The 21,668-nt window shown below is 39.6% G+C and overlaps 1 protein-coding gene across 4 annotated transcripts in view; it reads right to left on the reverse strand.

Annotated features, from left to right (window-relative positions):
- The window catches only part of ANK3 (ankyrin 3), a 618,703-nt gene extending 610,414 nt beyond the window's left edge, over positions 1-8,289 (reverse strand). For 2 of the 4 annotated variants that reach the window (XM_045568777.1, XM_045568776.1), the window contains exon 1: positions 8,035-8,289. In XM_045568777.1, coding sequence (XP_045424733.1) covers positions 8,035-8,091 — 57 coding nt within the window. In that variant the 5' untranslated portion in view covers positions 8,092-8,289. The remainder of the gene's footprint in view (positions 1-8,034) is intronic. The other 2 variants (XM_045568774.1, XM_045568773.1) reach the window with 2 other exon arrangements.
- Between the last annotated feature and the right edge of the window lie 13,379 nt (positions 8,290-21,668).

Here is a 21,668-nt window from a genome sequence, read left to right on the forward strand (position 1 = left end):
TTTAGAAACCAATCCAAATTTTATTTCACTTGGAACAGCTTTCCCATATAATGATAATGTGAGTGTCTGTTTGGTTAAGTCTAGTGATAATAGAGTTAATCAGAATACAAGTTAACGCAAACTGTATCAAATTAACAATGTGTTGTTCGGTTTTGTTTAACTTCACCATCCAGAGGGTTGAGTTAGCCACACTTCCTGGTTCACGGCATATTATTTTTTCTTTATTTATTCCTTTTTATCTCCACAGCCCATTCACATGCACTGGGTCCTACAGGCAGCCATTCTAATGTGCTTGATGAATATCTTTATGTAAGTATTCTTATAAAACGTGCACTGTGTTAGACTTATGAATTTTTAACTCCTATAAATGATTTAGTGTGCATATATTTCACACTTATATCTTTTTCACCAAGCACTATATTCTTAAGATCCTTTCATGTTCCTTTTGTTTCTCTAATCCATTGCTTCTACTACTGCAGACAATTCCATGATGTGCACCTGCCATTTTCACTCTCTCTCTCTCTCTGCAATGGTTGCTCAGGTACCTCCCATTCCCCTCCACCACTAATAACACAGCAGTGAACAACCTTGGACAGCGGTCCCTCCTGGGGATCTCTGGGACACATTCCTGAGTCCATCTGTAGGAATGAAATTGCTGGATCACAGACTAAATAACTAGTTAATTTGCTTAAGTAATGCCAGATTGCTTTCCCAAGCAGCTGCCCCATCTACACTCCCACCAGCAACACCAGGCTTTCCTATTTATTCCCTCCTTCCCTCACTTGGCTTTGACACTTACTGCTTCCATAAGGACCATGAACAAGTCTACCCACTGAACCTTGCTTTTCAATAAAATGAGACTATCTACTTCAATTACCTGATACGAATGTTGTGAGAAACAAATTCCAAGAAATAACCTGAGTAACTTTAAAAACATATAAATGGTTGCTTAAAAATGTAAGCAATTAGTGTTGTTTTTTTCTTCTAAGGATCATTTCTAACTATTCTCCCCAGATCCAGCCCTCCCCTCAAAGTGAAAGGAGATAGGTGAATGAGCTTGAAGCTTAGAAAAAGAAACTTTCTCCTAAATACCCAAACATTAAGGGAAATTGAAACAGAATGGGTAAAATAATTTTTCTTCTTTATTCATTCATCAATGCATTTATTTAATCAAATATTTTATTAAGAACTGACTGCGTACCTGGCACTCTACTAGTACTAAAACATAAAAACTTATACAATATGCATGTAGTACATGACCAAATTTTCCATCTATGCCTTGAATTTTGTACATAAATTGTATTCCTAAATATAATTGCTTCAAAGATAGCTTCTGATATCATAGAATAGCTGCTTCTATTTATTGAGCACATACTATATCAACATGTCCTATAGATTCCCTCAAGCACTTAGAACAATCCTGCAAGGTGGATGTGATTACTCTAGTTCCCTGTATAAGCAAACACTGTTAAGTGATTTGCCCAGTGAGGTATTTAAATGGTAGAGCCAGAAAACCTCAGTACATTGAAGTCCAGGTGTCCACATTCCACTCCACCTCATTTCCTCCTAAAAGATATGTTCAAAGATACCTGTTGTCAAGGGCAGACTGTGGTAGGAACTATAAGGATATGAACAAAACATCACAGAACTTACAAAAATGTACACACAGGTCAACCATAAACACTACCATTTATTTAATATGTACCAAGTACTCCATGTGCATTATTTATAATCCTTATAAAAAGATTGTAAAAAAGATGCTTCATCTCCATTTCAAAGATGTGAGAGCTGAGACTTAGTTTACCAAGCTCACACAAATTGCTATGTTAGTAAAACTCACACTAAAACACACGTCTTCCTAATTCAAAAACCATAGTTACTATAAATGAGCATTTCTTTCCGGGTGATAGAAGTGCTCTAAAATTAGATTGTGATGATGGTTGTATAACTCTGTAAACGTGCTAGAATTCATAGAATTGTACACTTTAAATGGATGAATTTTATGGTTTATAAATTATAGTTCAATAAAGCTATTTAAAAAATTTACAGTGTTCCTTCTGTAAGTATGCTTTCTTTTATATATAAGCTTTCATTTAACATCAGTGTTTTTTCTCAAAATTAACTTTTCATCAATAGTTAATAACATTTTCAAAACTTCTCAGATTAAATAAACATAAAAGGAACAATTTCCCCAATGGACTTTCCTCTACCCTACCATTCTGATCCAAAATCATTCATTCCCTAGAAATGTGAGGTAAGACATTTTGTACAGGTAAGTATATAATACACTTTGACACTAAAATTTCACTCCTAGGTATTTACACCCCTTCCCCACAAAAAGAAATGGGGGAAAATATATATATCAACAAGATTTTTGTACAAAAACATTCTTAGCATCTTTACTTACAGCCAAAAGCCGAAAACAACTCAAATGTCTGATGAATGGAGGAACTACGGTATATTTATAAAATAAAATATTACTCAGCAATAAAAAGGAATAATCTATTGACACCTACAACAGTATGGATGAATGTCAAAAATATCATGGTACATGAAAGAAGCCAGGCACAAAAGAAAAGATAGGCAAAACTAATCTATGGTGAAAGAAATCAGAGCAGTGGTTTCCTGGAGGGTTAGGAGGAATTTAACTGGGAAAGAACACAAGTGAACTTCTCAGAGTGGTAAAGATATCCTATTGTGATGGGGTATAACATTTCTCAAAATTTATCAAGTTATACACCTAAATTTGGTGAATTTTATTATATGTAAATTAGACCTCAATAAAGGTAATTAATAAACAGCACGCACCAAGCCATACACAAGAGGAAGAACAATTTATTATATTTAACTTGACATCCTCAGAAACAGGGTCTTAAAAATCATGTTCCATTATCCTAATATCAAATACTCCAGTTATGGACCTCAGTTCTCTCATATCTACTCCTGATATTTGATTATATACTTGGTACTTATTTTGTTCTCAGTGGAAAAAGTACAAGAGTCTCTTCTCTTTTTTTTTTTCTTTTTTTTTTTTTTGTCACCCCCCCCCCCAAGAGTCTCTTCTCTATTCAAAAGTTCCTTCAAACATCCTATTAAACTATGATTTAGAACTAGTTATTTATCAGTGCTTCCCTGTGTGTGCCTGATATCTGGTGTCAAATACATTTTGGACAAATTATTGATTCAACTAAAAAATAAAAATCAGTGCATTTCACTGTAAGTGGTGTGCTTGCCAATTCTGTGCTTCTCTTGCCAACTCCATGTTCACTTTCCGTTGGTAGCTTGAAATCAGCCATGGTGGAAATATTTATACCACAGGAATGGGCAAACACTACAAACCAGAGCCTTTTTTTTTTTTTTTTGCATCATTTCACTAGCATACCACTGATAATCTCAAATTTTTTAAGAAGGAAAGAACAACAACTTCAAGGACACACAGAGGCCAGTTTTCCCAGCTGCTCACCTCCTGCTATGTGAAATATCTCCATTCTTTTAGGCCTCATTCAAATCCCTTTTCTTTGGTGAGTGTTCAGTTAGTTATCAACCCAAACTCACTGAGATGTCCTCGTGCCATTTCCCTTTGAAACCAACAAATTTCTTATGGTCTAAGATAACATCAATTGTAAAAAAACACAACTGCTTTAAAATCAGATTTTCATGGAAAAAGAAATCATTTTTAATAAAATAAAAGAAAGGTAAAATTCCCAATATTTGGAAAATTATCCTAACATTAGAAATGCCAATGTGAGGGGGAAAATGCTTCCTAGAAACAAGGATTTGTATCACTTTATTACCTATACCTCTCTCAGCATTTAAGTTTTTTTTTTAAAGACTGTTACAGCTGGAATGAACTTTAAAAATAGTTTATTCCAACTCTCTTCCCTTTCTCCGGAGGAGAAACGAAAGCCCAAGAGGTGCTAAGGTTGTAAGATGACAGAGTTAGTTGGAGAATAGGGACTTCATTCCTTGACACCTGATTTCTATCATTGCTCTTTCCTTCAGTCAAACAGACACAGGTGCCAATCCATTTTTAGTCCTTATCAAATTGCAACCTGAATAGTCTTCCTGAAGCTCAGTTTCATCATGTATAAAATGAGTGGGGTAATAATATTTAGCCCATAGTTTACTTTAAAGTGTATAGCATCTACCATGAGAGGCACAAGAAAAGATGGCTGTTATTATTACTAAGAAATGCAGTTATGTTTTCAAGATGCATATGTCTTTTCTATCTGTTAGATTATGAACTTCCTGAGAGTAAAAACTAAGCTCTCACTGAATACATGAGTGCCTTTTATATAATAGCTCAAAAGTTTGTGTTGTTTAAATCATTACAGCTGCTCCTAAACCTGAATGCCAGGTGGTTCTCATCATTTATTTGATCTTTCATTCAACAAACATTAATTGGACCTACTGTATGTCAAGCCCTATGTTTTATGTGACAGAGCAACATTGCAGTCACAGAGCTGCCTGTGGCCAGATTCCCTATAAAATGTCATAACATGAAAAAAAGAGGCAGGAGAAAAGCCCCACATTCATAGAGCAGATCCTTAGCATCAAGCCTTGGCATTCACCAGAGAAGCTGCAAAGCCCAGAAATGTAGCTAGATGTTAAAGGGACAAAATAGTTACTAATGAGTCACCATAGTTATCTTCAAAACACTTTGAGAAACAGCCTTTCCAATTCAGCAACACAGTTCTTTATTGTACAATGGCACTCAAATTAAGTTTGGTTCTGCCTCTTTCCCCTACTACACTAAATCCAAAATGTATGTTAGGGACAACTTTGTAATATTTTCCTTTCCTTATCTGAAGATGGCAATAACTAAGCACCATCTGATCAAATAAATACCAAAATAATGTATTTCATATTTTATTTTAAACCTCTAACTCCAAACACTAGATCATTTCATCTCGAATTAACATACATTGTCAAATACTAAGGACATTTTATTCTGAGAAAGATACTACCATCTACTCAAAACTGAAAGCACAGAACTTTCACGTGACTAGACTTTCCTCTTCCCAAGAGAGGACAGGAGTAATTCCCATAAAACATCAAAGAATTGGTTCTATTTTGGTGCCACTAATCTCACTTCCATGGTCAAACAGGAACCTGATTAGTTCCTGGAAAAATCTATTTAGAATGGACAAATCCATTAGAGAGATTTAGTTTGTCCACTTTCAAGTATGCAGAGACAAGTATCCAGGGTGTATTTCAACCACGAATGTAAGTTTTGGAGAAGTTTCCACATCTTTTACAGTCCAGTCAGGAAAAAAGATACATGGTCCTCAAACACTAGTTTAACACTAGTAAAACTTTTCCATCTATAACTAACGATAGCTGGGCTTCTAGTATTAAAAAAAAAATGTCTAGTAAAAAGCTGACATCAAAATAACTTTAAAATTTATATCATGGATAGAAGGCAATTTAAAATTTCTAAGCTGTTTTCACATGTTGACACTGGGTAAAAATGAAAAATTGCAATTAAATGGCTCTATTGTTCCAGGTACCTTAGCATTGACCCAGCATCTCACTGAAGATCCAAGGGTAGAGTTATGTGAACAACAGCCCAGTCAATACAAACAGGGAAAAGTTACTTCAGACCTGATTAAGTCATTAGTATAATAACCTTGATCTTTTTAGAAGGGTAACCTTCACTAATGTAAGTCTGGGGAAGTTGTAGTGAGGTTAAACATTACAGTTAAAACCCATTAAGTGTTCTAACTCAGAATAATTTTTGTGTAAAAGCATTGGGTAGTTGGTCTCATCAGTTTCAGGTGTTTAGTTGGTCTCATCAATTTCAGGTATTTAGTTTATTCAGAAAGATAAAAATGTCATTTATATAGGCTAGAATTTCACATAATCTCCATGTGGGATTATATGGATTTCCTACAATTACAATAACACATTCTACAAAAGATACATTTGGTGCATTAAAAATGGATAATTTTTAAATAAAGAACTAATTGGAGATCAACCTGGGGAAAAACACTGAGAGTCCAGAACAATTATATTCTTTTCAGTTACCAGAATATTATTCTAGAATTAGGCACACTCACTTGCTCTGTAAACTCATGAACACCGTAAAAGAGGGAAAAAAATTTTAAGTACTGAAGAAAGGAAAACCACAATCCTAATATAACCACCACCACAAAAATGCAAACAGATTCGGAATCCACACTGTTTCCTTGGATTCCCAAACACACCACTGGGTCTTTACATTGTCTGAAGGACATGGAGCCACATTCTCTGCTATGGAGCCTAACACATCACTACACAGATTAGGAAACAGATACTTATTTGTGCCTTAAAAAAAAGAACACTGAAAACCATCATAAATAACAGTCTACCTACAGTCCAGATTCATAACTCACTTATTTACTCTCCAGTGATTTGAGAAATAAGAAATTGGCACTCTAGATATCAGTAGCTGAGTTGGAGATATTCAACTGATTGCTTCGTCTTAGTTTTTGTTTCAGAACTGTGGTTTTAACTTTAGATTCACTTTCACTAAAGAAAATGTTCTTCCTTAATGACGCATTGGTTTCAGCCCAGGTCAGCAAATTACAAGGAGGCCTGAATTGCAACAATCCATGTCCACTCTGAGACTGTTTCCCTCTAGCCTTCCTATTAAAGTCTATCTGCAGTGGCCAAGTCCCCTGGAATAAGGTCTAGCATAACCCTAGGATGACTCCCCTATGCTTTCAAGAGGAAGTGGCCTCTTCCAAAATTGGACAAGCCACACTTACTCTCAAACAAGCAAAATCAAAACTCAGAATCAAGGTAGCAATAAAAACCACTAATTGTATTGGTTAAGACTTAAGAGTCTTCTTTTGAAGATTTCCCCCTGATTCCCTGAGAATGTTTAGAGATAACAACTAAAAGACATGACATAGGCAAGAAGATTTGTGTTTCAAGGGCAAGTCGACATAATTTGAAACTAGGTAAACTATTGTTTTCAAGGCCATTCACACGTGCATTTTTTTCAAAACGCAGTATATTTTTTTTCCTAAAATAGATAACGCATGCACATGATTAAAAAGTCCCAAAAGGTATGTGAAAGTCTCCCTCCTCTCTCACTCCTCCCTGCCCCCCACAAACCCCTTTCCAGGACAACTTCTGTTTCTCAGGTACCCTTCCGTGGGCATTATATACGCATGCAAACACAAGCGGGTGTTTTAAACCAATGATTCTGTATTACACGCACAGTGGCAGCTCCAAAATTACTATTAAACGCCTCCGGGCTTAAAGGTGGCAATCTGCTGTGGGGTGGGAGGGAGACTTATCTTGACGCTGCGGTTTTGCTCAGCTAGCACCCGGCTTTGCTCTGTGTTTTCCTCGCATGCCTTTAGAAGGCTCTCGGAGATCAAGAAGGTAAACCCACCAAGGCATCCCCTGGCACTGCCACTACAGCCTCCCCGCTCTGCACTTTCATGTCCCAATCAGTAAAATATATTTTATATCTTCACTGGGTTAAATGAAGTATCTCGACTCACCTCCAAACCAGGAAGAAAAAAAAAAGCCTGACTCTGAAGGTAACTTTCAGAACCAGGTGATTTCCTCCCCGCCACACGTGCAGCCTACTTCGGTCGTGTCCTTACGAAGGGCTCGGCCCGGCACGGAGCTGGAAGGGCGAGCCAAGAACAGGGGAGCCCCCAGACGAGAGACAGAGGTGAGGGCGTCCTGAGCCCTGGGCCTCGCTTTTCTTTTTAGAGACAAACGTTTGCAAGCAGAAGTCCCAAATCCTCGGGATGCTCGGCCGCTGGGGCAGTTACCAGCTCACGCCTCTGTCCCGGCCCACAACTTCGGTCCTGCGCTGTCCCACGCAGTCGGACCCCCACGACCCGCAGGGATCGGGACCCCCCTCCGCTCGCCCTCCCGGCGCAGCCGGGCACCCCCAGGAGGACAGGACTCCCCGCAGCACCCTGCGCCCCCGGGGATCGCGGGATCCCCCGCCCCGGGCCTTCCGCCCGCCCGGTCCCCGCGGGCCCCGCCGGGAAGGCAGCCACAGGTAGGGGCCGGCGCGGCGCTCACCTGCGCAGGAGGGGCGCTCCGGGCTCCCGCGGCAGAGGAGGACGCGGAGGAGGCCATGTTGTCGGGCTGCTGCCGCCGCTCCTTCCAGGACCCCGCGCTGCCCTCCCTGCCCCGCTCCTCCTGCCCCAGAATGTGGGACTTCTTGGGAAAAAGTTCGGCGGCGGCTCCGGGACGCCAAGCGCGGCCCCGCGACGCCCGCCCCGCGCGGCGTCTCCTCCCCCTGCCGGGCCCGCGGCGCCGCCAGGTGTCCGCACGGCCGGTGCGCTGGGGGCGGGCCCGGCCCGGGTGCGGGCGCCCCGCGCTCCTGCCGCTCCCGCCGCGGCGGCCCCTGCGGGCGTGCCCGGGGCAGGAGGTGGGGGCCGGTGGCCTTGCGCGGACGGGGGGCAGCGAAGGTAGCCCCGGGAAGAGAGGGAGGGCGACTCCTGTTCCTCCGGGCCGCTGAATAGAGTTCCATTAGCCATCCCCATAGTAATAATAAAATAATATTCCTGGATTAATGGATGTTTATTACGATTTAAGCGAATAAAACCATCGTTTGGCAATTTTGCTTTTGCTTTTTTATTATTAATTTGTAGCGTGCAATCTACGTAGTAGCAATGTTTGTCAGGCAGACAGCTTCGAAACAACGTCCACCGCGTCCCTTCCACCCCACCGAGGTCCCCCTCAGCACTCAGGTCGCTTCAGCTCTGTGCCCAGTTAAAAAATAATACCCTGGAGCTGGCCGGGGTGTGAGGTAGGCACTGAGCCTGGTCCAGCAGGGAACAGGGAGCAGGGCCTCAGTGTCCTTGTTTCCAGGAGCTCATGTGACAAGGGTTTGCAGCGCGCTCCTGTCCCGGACAAGACTGGCGGGCTAGTTGGATACCAGGCTGCTGCCCCCATAGAAACTATTCTGGTTGGTGGGCGGGCGAAGGGAGCCAGGCAGTTGCTGTCACAGTGTCTCCCAAAAGGAGGACCTCTCACTAGAGTCACGGGAGATGCGTTTAGTCGGTGCGCCTAGCAGGGTCAGGGCATTAAATTACTGAGAATCACATAGCGAGAAATTTATTACCTTTCAATTCTCTTTCAGCTGTTCTGTGTACAAGGAGAAAGTATTCTCTCTCAAACAGTAGTTACATTCCCTTTTATTAGAGAGTAGGCCCTACGCTCAAAGCCCTAAATACACAGTTAATCAGAATTTATAACATTGTTTCATTTTCGTTGTTTAGTTTCATTGTTTATTGTTACTGTTACTTTCTATTTATGGCGACCGAAAGCAGTTTTCTATTTATGATAGGGATCCAAAAGTTCTTTTTTACACAAATATATAAGTCTTTTAAAAATGTTTAAAGAAGAGTAATAGTTTAGGTGGGACTTGTTTTAAAGCAAAATTTCTAAAGTTAGGTAGGGAATGAATAAAGTATGGGAAACTGACAACGTTTTGCCAACAACTATAACTCCATCCCCAGAGAACACTGCAGTGAGTTAGCTGTGCCTCCGATCTAACACCTCACTCATTTCCTCTGTAGCACACATAAAACTGAAATAACATTCACTGGGCCTTAGCTCTGTGTTGGACTCTGGGCTCAGCACCTTATTCATATTATCTCATTTAGTCCTCGCCAAATCCTTTCAAAACAGGCAGCAAGATCTGGAAACTGAGTCTCAGAAACATTATTTAGCCGAGGTTACAAACTAAAAGAGCAGCAATGACTCTATAGGCAGGCATAGTAAACTTGAGTTTTTAATAAACCACTTCAGAATTTAACAAGTCCATAAATCTGATATATTGTTAAAGTCTGTGTGCTGTTTCATTTGGAGAAGGTAAATAGTTTCGATCAGCTTTTCAAGAGGTTGTGTCCCTAAAAAGTTTAAGAACCATTGTTAATTTCATTTACTCGGCTGTCCCATGCCTTCGATTTTAAGGTCCATGGGGGCAAAGGCCCTGTCTTCTTGTACCCTCCTCCCCACTGTTCCTAGCCTAGTTTTTATCCCTGCGGGCACTCATAGAAATTGGTTGTGCTAAAATTGAATGTGTGGAGTAGGCAAGACAGGCTGCAAGAAACGGGTGCGGGTGGCTTGGGAACAGTATCACCTTGGTAAATCCTGCAGACACACAGGTATTTTACAAGTCAGCTCCCTGGCACTGATACAGCCACAAGAGCCGTCTCAAACAAGAGGCGAGCAGCCAACCAGGTAGACAATAGAGGGAGAAAGAACTCTAAAGTTAGCACAAGCCGCACCTGGGAGACAAGCCCAGAAAGAGGCGCTTCCCTGCAGAGCTATTCCAATCCAGGCTGTTTATCTGGAGTCTGTTTCTGAGAAACACTTGTGTTTAGGAGCATCAAAGACACTTCTTCCCCTCCTCCTGAGGCAGGCTGCAACACAGCTGAAAAAGCTGACTGCAAGCAGTAACTGAAAGTCTGGCAGCATCTCTCCTACCTTTAGAAACAAACTAAACCAAAAACATTTCCATGTAGCCTGACTCCATCTACTTCTGTCCTCGTTTTCTCTGTCTCTCTTTGTACAGCCAAGCGTCTTAGAAGGATAGTGGTGGACACTGGGGGACCCTGCTTTCTCATTTGCACACTCCGTTATTCCTAGTCTTCAGGCCTCTGCCCTTCCTCAGCTACTGAAACTGCTCTTCTCCAATCATGGTTTAACTCCTATTTGCCACATCTGTTAAAAATTTTTCCAGGCTGCATTTTAGTTCTTTCAAGGCACTTGATAATGGTTGACCCATCAACTTGCCCTTAAATATCTTCCAGGATTTTGACCTCACTCTTCCTCACTCCTCACATCATGCACTGTCTCTCTGTGATCTCATTCAAATTAAAACTTTGGCTATCACATAGTAACTCTCAAATCAAAGTAAAAACAAATCCAACTCGAGACAGTTTCCTGAGTCCCAAACCCATATTTCATCTCATCCAAAATGGAGCACATCATTTCTTTCTTTTCTACCCCTGAGGACAACAGAATCATGTTCCCTAGCCTAGTAGTTAGCACCAAACAATATAAACCTCAAAGCCAGGAGAGGAGACTCTGCCTCCTACCTCTCAGTCCAATCAGATTCTGAGTCCTAAATAATTTTTTAAAACATTCCCTCTTATACCTCTCGCTACATCCCTACCTTGATCCTCTAATTGTTATGATTTATTGAGCAATTACTATGTGCCAAATCATGCCACCTTGCATTTCTCATCTCTCACCTGGATAACTACAACAGCCTCCTAATTTTGTGTAGTGGATCAGCTCTGTCTTCCAATATTATGATTTGTCTAAAATTTCAAATCTGTTCACATGACTATACAATGTTAAAAATTATTTAGTAGCTCACTCTATCTTTTAGAATAAAGGTTAAATTTAGCATGGGTCCCTGTCCATTTCTCCCACTGGATCTCAGTTGCTCTCCATCAGCACTTTCATCTCCATCCCTTTGTCCTGTCTCAGGCACTCCACACACACCCACAGCCGTTCTGCAGGACTTGTAGTTCCCCCCATACACCAAGACCATTGTCTTTCTACAGGCCATTCCTTCCACCTACAAAATCCTCATCCCCATCCTCAGTCCTTTGCCTCCCCCCATCTTCTCTGTCCGGTTAACTCCCACTCAGCCATCAAGACTCTGTTCAGAAAACACATCTTCAAGGAAACCTTCCCTGACCCTTTTTCTGTTAAAGTGTGGCTCACTGCCCTTTCATTGTTCTTCCAAAACACCCTGCAGCACATCTGTAGTTATTCTGAAAACTATGTTCACACTTTTCTGTAATTTAGAAATCTAGAAAATGGCAAAAACCAAAAACACCTAAAGAGAATTAATATAAGGCTATTTATAGTCTTTATTCCATTTAGTGTGACAGTTATATGTTTTAAATATGGGGTATTACCCCAGGCCCTTTTACTGGTATTATATAATATACAGTTTGTATACCATATTACCATTCTAAAAATTCAGAATTGTGAACACATCTGTCCTCAAGAGTTTCAGATAAGGGATATAGACCGGTACCACTATTGTTTTCCTTATCTATGCCCCATTTTAATTCCAAGATTCTTGATGCTTTGGCTTTATATTAATATTTTTCATGTCCAAATCCCCTGTACCTCATGTAGCATCTAGCTCACTAGAGGATTACTGAATAAATTAAGGATATATTTATGAAGTTGAACTGTATTTCATAGAATTGATTCCCAAGGTCGAAACCCGACACTTTCCCTTGCTTCCCAAATGACTATTCCTCCTCTGGGCTACACTATACCTTGCATGCACATCAAATTTCTCACTGTATAATAATTTTTTGCACATCTGTCTCTTCAGTGAGACTGAGCAGGTTGAGAGGGAAGATGATGATGAATTAATCTTTGTATTGCTGGGTTTGCAGTACCTAACATAATGTCAGGCACCTGATACATTGTGAATATGTTTTGTCGAATGACAGAGGATAGAAAGGAAGAGGGGAGAGAGAAAAGGAGGAAGGGAAGATTAAATAAAGATGAAAGAAGTATGGTAGAATGTGACTTAGCTTCTATTTAAAGAACTCTAATGGTATGTTCCCAACCCAATCATTTCACAATATTTGTCATATTCGTGCATCACCTTTATTACTTTAATCAGATAAAGTAATCAATGTTTTTATTTAAATTAATTTACTGTTTATCTAGGCATATTTATTTTTAAAAGAAATTTTATCTTAGCATCTTAGGGGAAAATCACTTTCACTTGCATAACACACATAGGATGAAAACAAAATATTGTTATAAATTTCTCATTTTATTTTGTGTTCTGATCAAAGCCCTCTCTCTTTGTTAAAAAGGAAACAGTGTTAAAGAAGCATGAAGACCAAAACCAAATGCAAACTTTCTCCTTGATGTTAATAGGAGTGAAAGAGAAACAGAAAGGTAACAACATGTTATATGATTCAATATTACTTAATCTGCCGTGTCCTTAACCCACTGAATGTTATCTCAAAAACCACCAATAGAAGGTGACTATCTGAACTTTCTTCTCTCTTTTCCTCCCTCAGTTTCTGCATTTATGACATTTCCCCATGGCTACAATTAGACACTCTATTCCTTCCAGAGTAGTTTCTATTATAATTAAACTCTGACCAACAATTATGTTTAAACAGTAGGAATTTTTTACCTGGCCATGGGCAAGAAAGAAAAGCCATTGTCTCACCTAATGTCTATGAAATCTCCAACAAACAAGGAAACAAGAGTTAATGCAGAAAGTTTTAGCCTGTGAGAAATGTTGTTTAAAGTTCAGATGATGGTTAGTGAATGTGTGTTTCTTTCATAAACAAGTAATGGAAAAGCATTTCTCAAGTAGAGGAGATATATTCGTTTACCACTAATCATGGGGACTGTGATCATATGTAGAAATATGTCCCTTAATTTGTAAAATTTTATGACAGAAAACAGCTTACCAAGCACAAAGTTGAACCAAAATGTTTTCTCTCCTGTGGCTTTTGGCCCTTCCTCTCAAATATGGTCTCAACTGGGTAGAAACTCATACTTCTAAATCCACAATAAAGATCATGGTTTAGCAATATTTTTATCAAGGTCAAGTGAAATGAGAGTATAACGTTTATTTATTGAGTTCATTTTGCAATCCCATGTAAAATATGGTTAAGTAACTTATTTTAGTGTCTATTTCCATTTCTTAATCCCTTAAGCTTTTTAAACATTTGAAAGGAAACAGAGATTATTCTGATACCTCCTATGAAATGACAAATACTGTCTGACTCAACATATTTGAGATAACTAATTGTTGATTTTAAAAATCTAATCACAAAGTAGTTTATGAAATGGGATAATAAACTTCACAGTAGAGCTATAGAAGAGAAAAAAAATCAATGTGGTTCATTCTACTTTATCTCTATATTTTGATTATAACTTTTTTCTTATCACTTCTTTTTATTCACTTTGGTCTGGGATTTCAAAAACATAAAGTGATGGTAATATAAATAACAGTAATATCAATCCTTAAAAATACACATAAAAAGTTAACATAAAACAAAACTAACTAATTAGCAATAGGAAATTAGTAACTTTTGGCCACTCATTAATAAGGAAAAGCAAGCTTCCTTTATTACTCCTGTCTGAATTCCCGGTGAAATGAACTGTGTTGGTTCTAGTTGAAGGTGCTTAAGAAAGAAAAGGAAAGGGAAACTTTGTTTTGTTCATTGGCATGGCATCTAGGACACAGGAGAAAAGGACTGAAAGAAAGTGACATCTTGAGAACAAAATTTGGGAGAATAAGGAGGGCCAGACTTTCAATTAAAATATTTTCTTCCTTCCCACATAATCCTAGCTCTCTCTTGCTTCACTCTTTACTCTCCTCCATTCTAACTCTGCTAAACAAGAATCAGCCTCTCTTAACTTATAAATGTTTTCATCTTTGTTCTGAACAAAGGGCAAAAATAATCATGAAGCTACTCAACCCACCCTGAGAACACTTTGATTCTAGCACCAGTGGAGCTGCCTGTTTTAGCCCTTGTGATTGATAACAGTTTCTAATGGCTTTGTGTGGGACTTCTTCACCTAGGAACTATAATCATACACCACTTATGTGATATAAAACATTGAAGTTCAAATCTGGATTTTTAAATTCAAACCAGGAAGTAGATTTAAAAAATTAAATGTAATGAAAATGGAAACATACCAACACAACTTCCTGGGACTGTGTGCAAACCAGCTCCACCCTCAGGGAGTCCCAAAAATGTTTGGTTACTTGGATACCCTATAACTGATCATTTTATTTTGCCACACTCTTCCCTTTGTACACTCTTTCAAGCACAGTGTATAGCTTGCTTAAATTTCACATTGGAAGTTTTGGAAAGCCATATGAAATTCTTGTGGATGCCCTTAGAGTGCTGATAAAACCATAACTGGGGACACCAACTTAGTACAAATTGATAACTGGAGAAATGATCTTCACAATCTTCAGCCTCAGGTGGTTCCTTCTTTATATATTGTCATTGCTTTCTGCTCTGAACACACACTGTTGGTGCTTCTGCATACAGTTGATCAAGTTTCTATACTATAAAAGGGTGGCATACTCAAGTGTCATTCACATCATAATTACAGTAGAATCGAATATTTAGATTAAATTATTGAATATGCATATTAAAATTGTTGGCAGATGGCAATGAAGGATCTAAGAAAATCAGTATTTTTTGAAACATTTTGTACAGATGGAGATAAATTGTCTTGAGGAAAAAGGAGAGAGTCTTTCTTCATTCACACAAAGATACTCATACAAAACTCAGGTCAGTCCTACAGGCCTTCCCTGAAAGGAAGCATTAAACTCAAAGTCCCCTGGAAGTAGGGACTGTGACTGTCATGTCTACCATTGTATTTCCAGCACCTAGCACTTGACCTAGGATATATTTTGTGCTAAAATTAATATGTGTTGAGGGCATGGATGAACTCTGTATTTTAGTGATGATTCTTCCAATTTATGGATATATCTCTTTTTCATTACTTACGCTGTCTTACACTGAGTTTATGCATCCAGAATCAATTATTTTAATAAAATTATTGATGCATATAATGGAAATATAGGGACACTATATAAATGTTACATGATAGTATTGGTTGATTTGTATGACAAGGACATTTGAGGTTTATTTCAAATGCTTCCTTTTATTAATCATATCTTTATAGCTGGGACCTTCTCTTTCGCAGAGCACTTGGAAAATAGAGTTACACACCTCTGATACTTCTCTGAACGTTCTGCCTCCTCTGTGTACAGCGCATCTCTCTTACATTCCTTCCTCTCTTCATCACAATCTAGATCAGGTCAGCAAACTGGGCACTCTGTTTTATCTCATTTAATCCCCAAAACAAATCACTGAAAGGACATTATTATATCTTATTTATGGCTTAGAAAATTAAGGCTTAGCAAGCTGATTTGACCAGCTTCACCTAGCTAGTGAGTCAAGTAGCCTGTTCTATGTGACAACCCCATGCTTGTTCAGCGGCCACCACCTCTCATGTGCAATACTGACTGACATTGCATCCTAACTTGCCTCTGCACTTCCCTTCCGTCTCTCTACAATTCGCTCTCCTCACAGCATCAAGAGTGAGCTTTCAAAAATGTAAATCAGATCACATGACTTCCCTGCTTAAAACCCTGCAATGGCTTCTATTGCCTTTGGGGTTAAAGCCAGACTCGTACCCTGCCTCCCTGCCAAGCCTGATGTTGTCCACCTGCATCTCTGACCTCATCCTTTGCCCTGTTGCTTTTCTCCCTCAGGCCCCAGACACACCAGCCTGAGTTCTGTTTCTGAGACATGACGGGGCCTCTCTGGCCTCTGCACACGATGCTCCTTCTGCCCAGAGCATCTTCCCTGCCCTTCCCCCAGGTCTTCCCCCTTTGCTTCCTTTGCCATTAAGGACTCAGCCCCCAAGTCACTTGCCCCCCACCCCCAGAAGCCTTTCTTGAACCTCCAGTCTAGGATTTATTATCACTTTCTTTCTCTGCATAGTGCTTATTTCAATGTGCCTTTTCTAGTCTGTTGTTCATGGCCTGTCTACCCCACTGGAACAGAAGCAGGGATCTCTTTTCTCTCTTATTCAACACTGTATTGACTCAGAGTATATAATAGTGCTTGGCATGTAGTAATGACTCAAGAATTATTTATAAATATCTGCTGAGTGAACGTTTACTAACAAAACTCTCATGCTCTTCATCACACCTTAGAGCCTCCCAGGACTAGCCAAAGCCACTTTCCATGAGACACATCACAGCATTTGGTTGGGGAAGCATTTGGTTTCTGTTGTTCCATTCACATTCCTTAATCGTATAGCCCCAAGGACATAGCAGACATAAACAAATATACCAACTATGTTTGGCCAGTTAGTTATTCAATTACCCAAGATGATGAGATTGTTCTCCATTTAAAGAACAATACCGTTGAAAGTGACAGCCCACCTTGATGTGGCTAAAATTCAATTGTTGAGATAAACAGCCTTGCTAAAATGAATTAGCTTCTAAAATGCCATTCTTCAAAGGTCTCATTTTAAAAACAAAAATGAAAATAAATGAATAAAAATGAAAAAATTGTGGTCTAGAAGGGAAACAACTTTTATTTCACACAGAATTCAGGAGAAATCAACAGAATTTTTCCCATAATTATGACCCGCCACGAATAAGGTCATGTGTGTTTCTATGAACCTATGTGATCATAAGTTCTTTAAGGGCAGTACCATGTTTCTTTGCCTTCCCCTTGGTGTTGAACACACAGGACATTTAATAAATACTCCAGTGTCTCAAATGTAAAATAAGGGGTTGGACGACTGTTGAAGTGACTAATTTCAAGGCACATGAAAGGATTCTGAGCCTGTTAAAAGAAAACGATAAGTATTTGTCTTGCACTACTAAAGAGTACAGCTGTGGTAAGAGGCCAGGATCAGGATTTAAAAGAGCTACTCTAAAGCCCTGGACAAATCACTTTAACTTTTTCAACCCCAATTTCCTTATCCACTAAAACTTTTGAAAAGTTTGAACTATGCGATTGTTAGGGTGTCTCTCAGTGCTGACATTCTATGATTTCACTAAGACTTTAATTTCAGAAGGCAAAAAAATAAGCCTGAAATTCAGTTAAATAAGCCACATTGCTATTAACATCATTAGTACAGAAATATGGAAAAGACCAACCATAATATTTGGAGATGTTTGGACTTATCTTCTCTATTTACTTGTTCATTCATTCATTAAATGATATATCTTTTAATTCTTATAAGCATTTTACTAGATGTTGCGAGAGGACTGAAACTTAGGGATACTTACCAAACACCCGGTACATTCTGAGCTTCCTAAGCAGGAGGGAGAGTATGAGTCTTGGAGTACGTTCTCCTGATTCTACTCCAGGCTTCCTAGGTAAGTAACTTTATGGCATTTTTCTTTTCTTTTTAGAAATAGGGTCTCACTCTATTGCTGAGGGTAATCCAATACCTTCAGCAAATTGAAAAATGGCATGGCTAGGCATGGTGGCTCATGCCTATAATCCCAGCACTTTGGGAGGCCGAGGCAGGAGGCACACTTGAGGCCAGGAGTTTGAGACTAGCCTGAGCAACATAGGGAGACCACACATCTACAAAAAAATAGAAAAATTAGCTGGGTGTGGTGGTGTGCACCTATTTTCCCAGCTACTTGGGAGGCTGAGGCAGGAGGATCACTTGAGCCCAGGAGTTTGTGGTTGCTGTGAGCTATGATGTTGTCACTGCACTCCAGCCTGGGCACCTGTCTCATTCATTTATTCATTCATAAATAAATAGATAAGTAGATAGATAAATAAATGAATAAATAAATAAATAAGAAAGGCAGCTATAATGTTGAAGGGCAGGCAACGTGGAATCATTGGAAGAAGGGCCCCATTTGCCATGCCTCCAATTTAGCAACTCCAGCCATTCCTGTTGAAAACTTCCATTTTGGGAACCAGGAGCTTGAGGTATTTATTTTCTATGGCTGCTGTAACAAATTACTGGAAACTTAGTGGCTTAAAAAAACACGAATGTTTTCTCTTTCAGTTCTGGAGGTCAGAAGTTTGAAATGAGTCTTACAGGGCTAAAATCAAGGTGTCAGCAGGGCAGGTTCCTTTTGGAGGCCCTAGGGAAGACTGTTCCTTGACTTTTCAGCTTCTAGAGGCGTCCTCATTCCTTGGCTTGTGGCCTCATATCATATTGCCCTTTCTCCCCCTGCTTCTGTCTTCACATGGCCTTCACCTCTTCTGCTGTCAGATCTGTCTCTGCCTCCCTCTTATAGGGGTACCTGTGATTACAGTTAGGGCCCATCTGGATAGTCCAGGATCACCTCCCCATCTCAAAATCTTCTTAAGATTAATCTGTGAAGATTTAATTATATCTGCAAAGGTCACTTATCACAAAAGGTAACATTCACATGTTCTAGGAATTAGGATCTGAGTCTCCTTGGGACCATTAGTCAGCCTACCACACTTGGTATGTTAAGAGATGACACAAACTGCCTCATCTTGACCAGTGATGCAGGAGGTGCATTTGAGCAGATTCCTTAGAAAAAGTCAGCTGAGTCTCAACACCAGGGCTAGGATCCCATCAGTGTTCCTGCTCACGGAAGTGTTTCTAGAATCATAGAGCTTGTGCAAGGGATCTCTGAGAATAAATATAAATCCCTTATCTTCTAAGTATTTTTAAAATACTCAAAAGACTAAGTATTTGCAAAATGCCATGAGGTGACTTGCCCAGGTTATTCAACAAGACTAGAGCCCAGGTGTTCACACTCCAAATCTCATGCTCTCTCTTCAATGTCTTTAGAGAGCTCTGAATGTAATTGTTAATTAATAAATGTCCAAGTTTCTAACTAAGCAAATGTTCTCTCTTTCGTGGAAGGACTGTGGCAAAACATCCCTTTTCAAGCCAGTGCAGCTGGAAATTCAACCTGTCTGGTGGTAGAACTGAAGTGTATGTGATGCTTTGCTCTGTGAGGTCTGGAAACTTTCACATAGCCCTTCCCAAGCTCAGCTGGCATTTTTGGTAGGATGGAACTTGTCAAGAAATATAGATCTTTGGAAAGGGGGGCGATAAACCCATGATTCTGCACTAGGTGGGCACCTTACCTTAATCAGATCCACCTGGAGGGCTTTTTCCTTTGCCATCATACCTTGTCATGTGGTGTCTGGAGCAGAAGCATCATCTGGAACTTGCTAAAAATTCAAATTATTGGGCCTCACTCCAGACTAGAAGTCTGTGGTTAGGGCCCAGCAATCTGTGTTTCAGCAGGCCTTTTAGGTGATTCTGACGTAAGCTAGTATGAGAACCACTTCTTTAAGGTAATGCCAAGCTTCTCAGGTGAAGAGAGTTGATGGGCAGAAGCAAAGAGTGAGAGTAGGGCTTGCTTCCCAAGTGGAGAAGGTCATGGAAATGATTATGGTTAAGATGTGATTTCTTCTCAGGTGTGTTTGGGTGGAGAATTCTGACCATGGCTGATGGGACAAAAAGAATTGACCAGCAGCTCACCAACAAAAGGATCGGAAGAGTGTGGATAATACTGTGTAATATATTCAGGAAGATTCAGGAGTGTGGTTTTGGGTGACAACAAGGAGAACAATTTCAACCAGTACGATAGAGAGATTTGCAATAAAAAAAAAAAAAAAAAAAGATTTCACTTCCCAATAACCCAGAGACCTGAACAAAAAAGTTCTATCTTTGGACAAAAGAGTAGGGAAAGGAAGATGGATTCCTAGCAGCAAAATCATTAAAAGAGAAACTGGCAACTTCCTGGGTGATAGCAGCAGAAATTTGTTAAACTTGTGAGAAAAATTTCAGAGCCTTTTGTTGGAGCCTACCTTGAGTTCAGTTTAGTCATGGTTGGGTGTGAAGTGTAGTGAGGAAAGGAGTTCTTTCTCCTCTTGGGTCAAGGTGTGAAATATGGAGATAAGATACAGTAATCTTCAAACTTACCAGAAAGCAGAAATTCCTCCTTATATCTGATGGAACATGGATGTAGAAAAGTGGTTTTCAACTGGGGGCTATTTGTCCCCCAGGGCACATTTGGCAACATCTGGAGACACTTTCGATTGTCATCAGGTTGCTACTGGTGTCTAACGAGTAGAGGCCAGGGGTGCTGCTAAACATCCTACAATACATAGGACAGTGTTCCATAAGAATTATCCAGCTCCAACATCAAACTAAAAAGCTTTTGCACAAAAAAGGAAACAATCAACAGAGTTAAGAGATAACCTACAGAATAGGAGAAAATATTTGCAAACTATGCGTCAGACAAGGGGTTAATATCCAGAATATATAAGGAATCAAAACAACTCAATAGTGAAAAAACAAATAATCCAATTAAAATGGACAAAAGACCTGCATAGACATTTCTCCAAAGATCACATACAAATGGCCAGTAGGTATTGGAAAAAACTCTCAACATCACTAATCATCAAGGAAATGCAAATCAAAATCATAATGAGATATCACATCATCCCAGTTAGAATGGCTATTATGAAAAAGACAGAAAACAACAAATGCTGGTGAAGATGTGGAAAAAGGAGAAAATTCATACATTGTTGGTGGGAATGTAAAGTAGTATAGCTACATAGAAAACATTATGTGGATTCCTCAAAAAATTAAAAATAGAACCACCATATGATCCAGCAATCCCACTACTGGGTATTTATCAAAAGGAAATAAAATCAGTATGTCAAACAGATATCTGGACTCCTATGTTTATTGAATCTCATAATAATAGCCAAGATATGGAATCAACCTAAGTGTCCATCAGTGGATGAATGGATAAAGAAAATGTAGTATAAATACACATTGGAATACCGTTCAGCCACAAAAAAGAATGAAATCCTGGCATTTGTGGCAACATGGATGAGCCTGGAAGACATCATGTTAAGTGAAAGCCAGGCATAGAAAGAGAAACACTGCGTGATCTCACTCAGTTGTGGAATCTAAAAAAGCTGACCTCACAGAGGTAGAGAGTAGAACAGTGGTTACCCGCTGGCTGAGGAGAGTAGGGGGAAGGGAAGGAGAGGGGCAGATCATTCAATAGATACAAAATTACCATTAGATAGGAGGAATAAGTTCTGGTGTTCTATTGCACAGGAGGGTGACTATAGTTAACAATGTTGTATATTTCAAAATAACTAGAAGATAAGATTTTT

This window comes from Lemur catta, chromosome 14 (assembly GCF_020740605.2).
Source record: "Lemur catta isolate mLemCat1 chromosome 14, mLemCat1.pri, whole genome shotgun sequence".
Lineage (NCBI taxonomy): Eukaryota > Metazoa > Chordata > Mammalia > Primates > Lemuridae > Lemur > Lemur catta.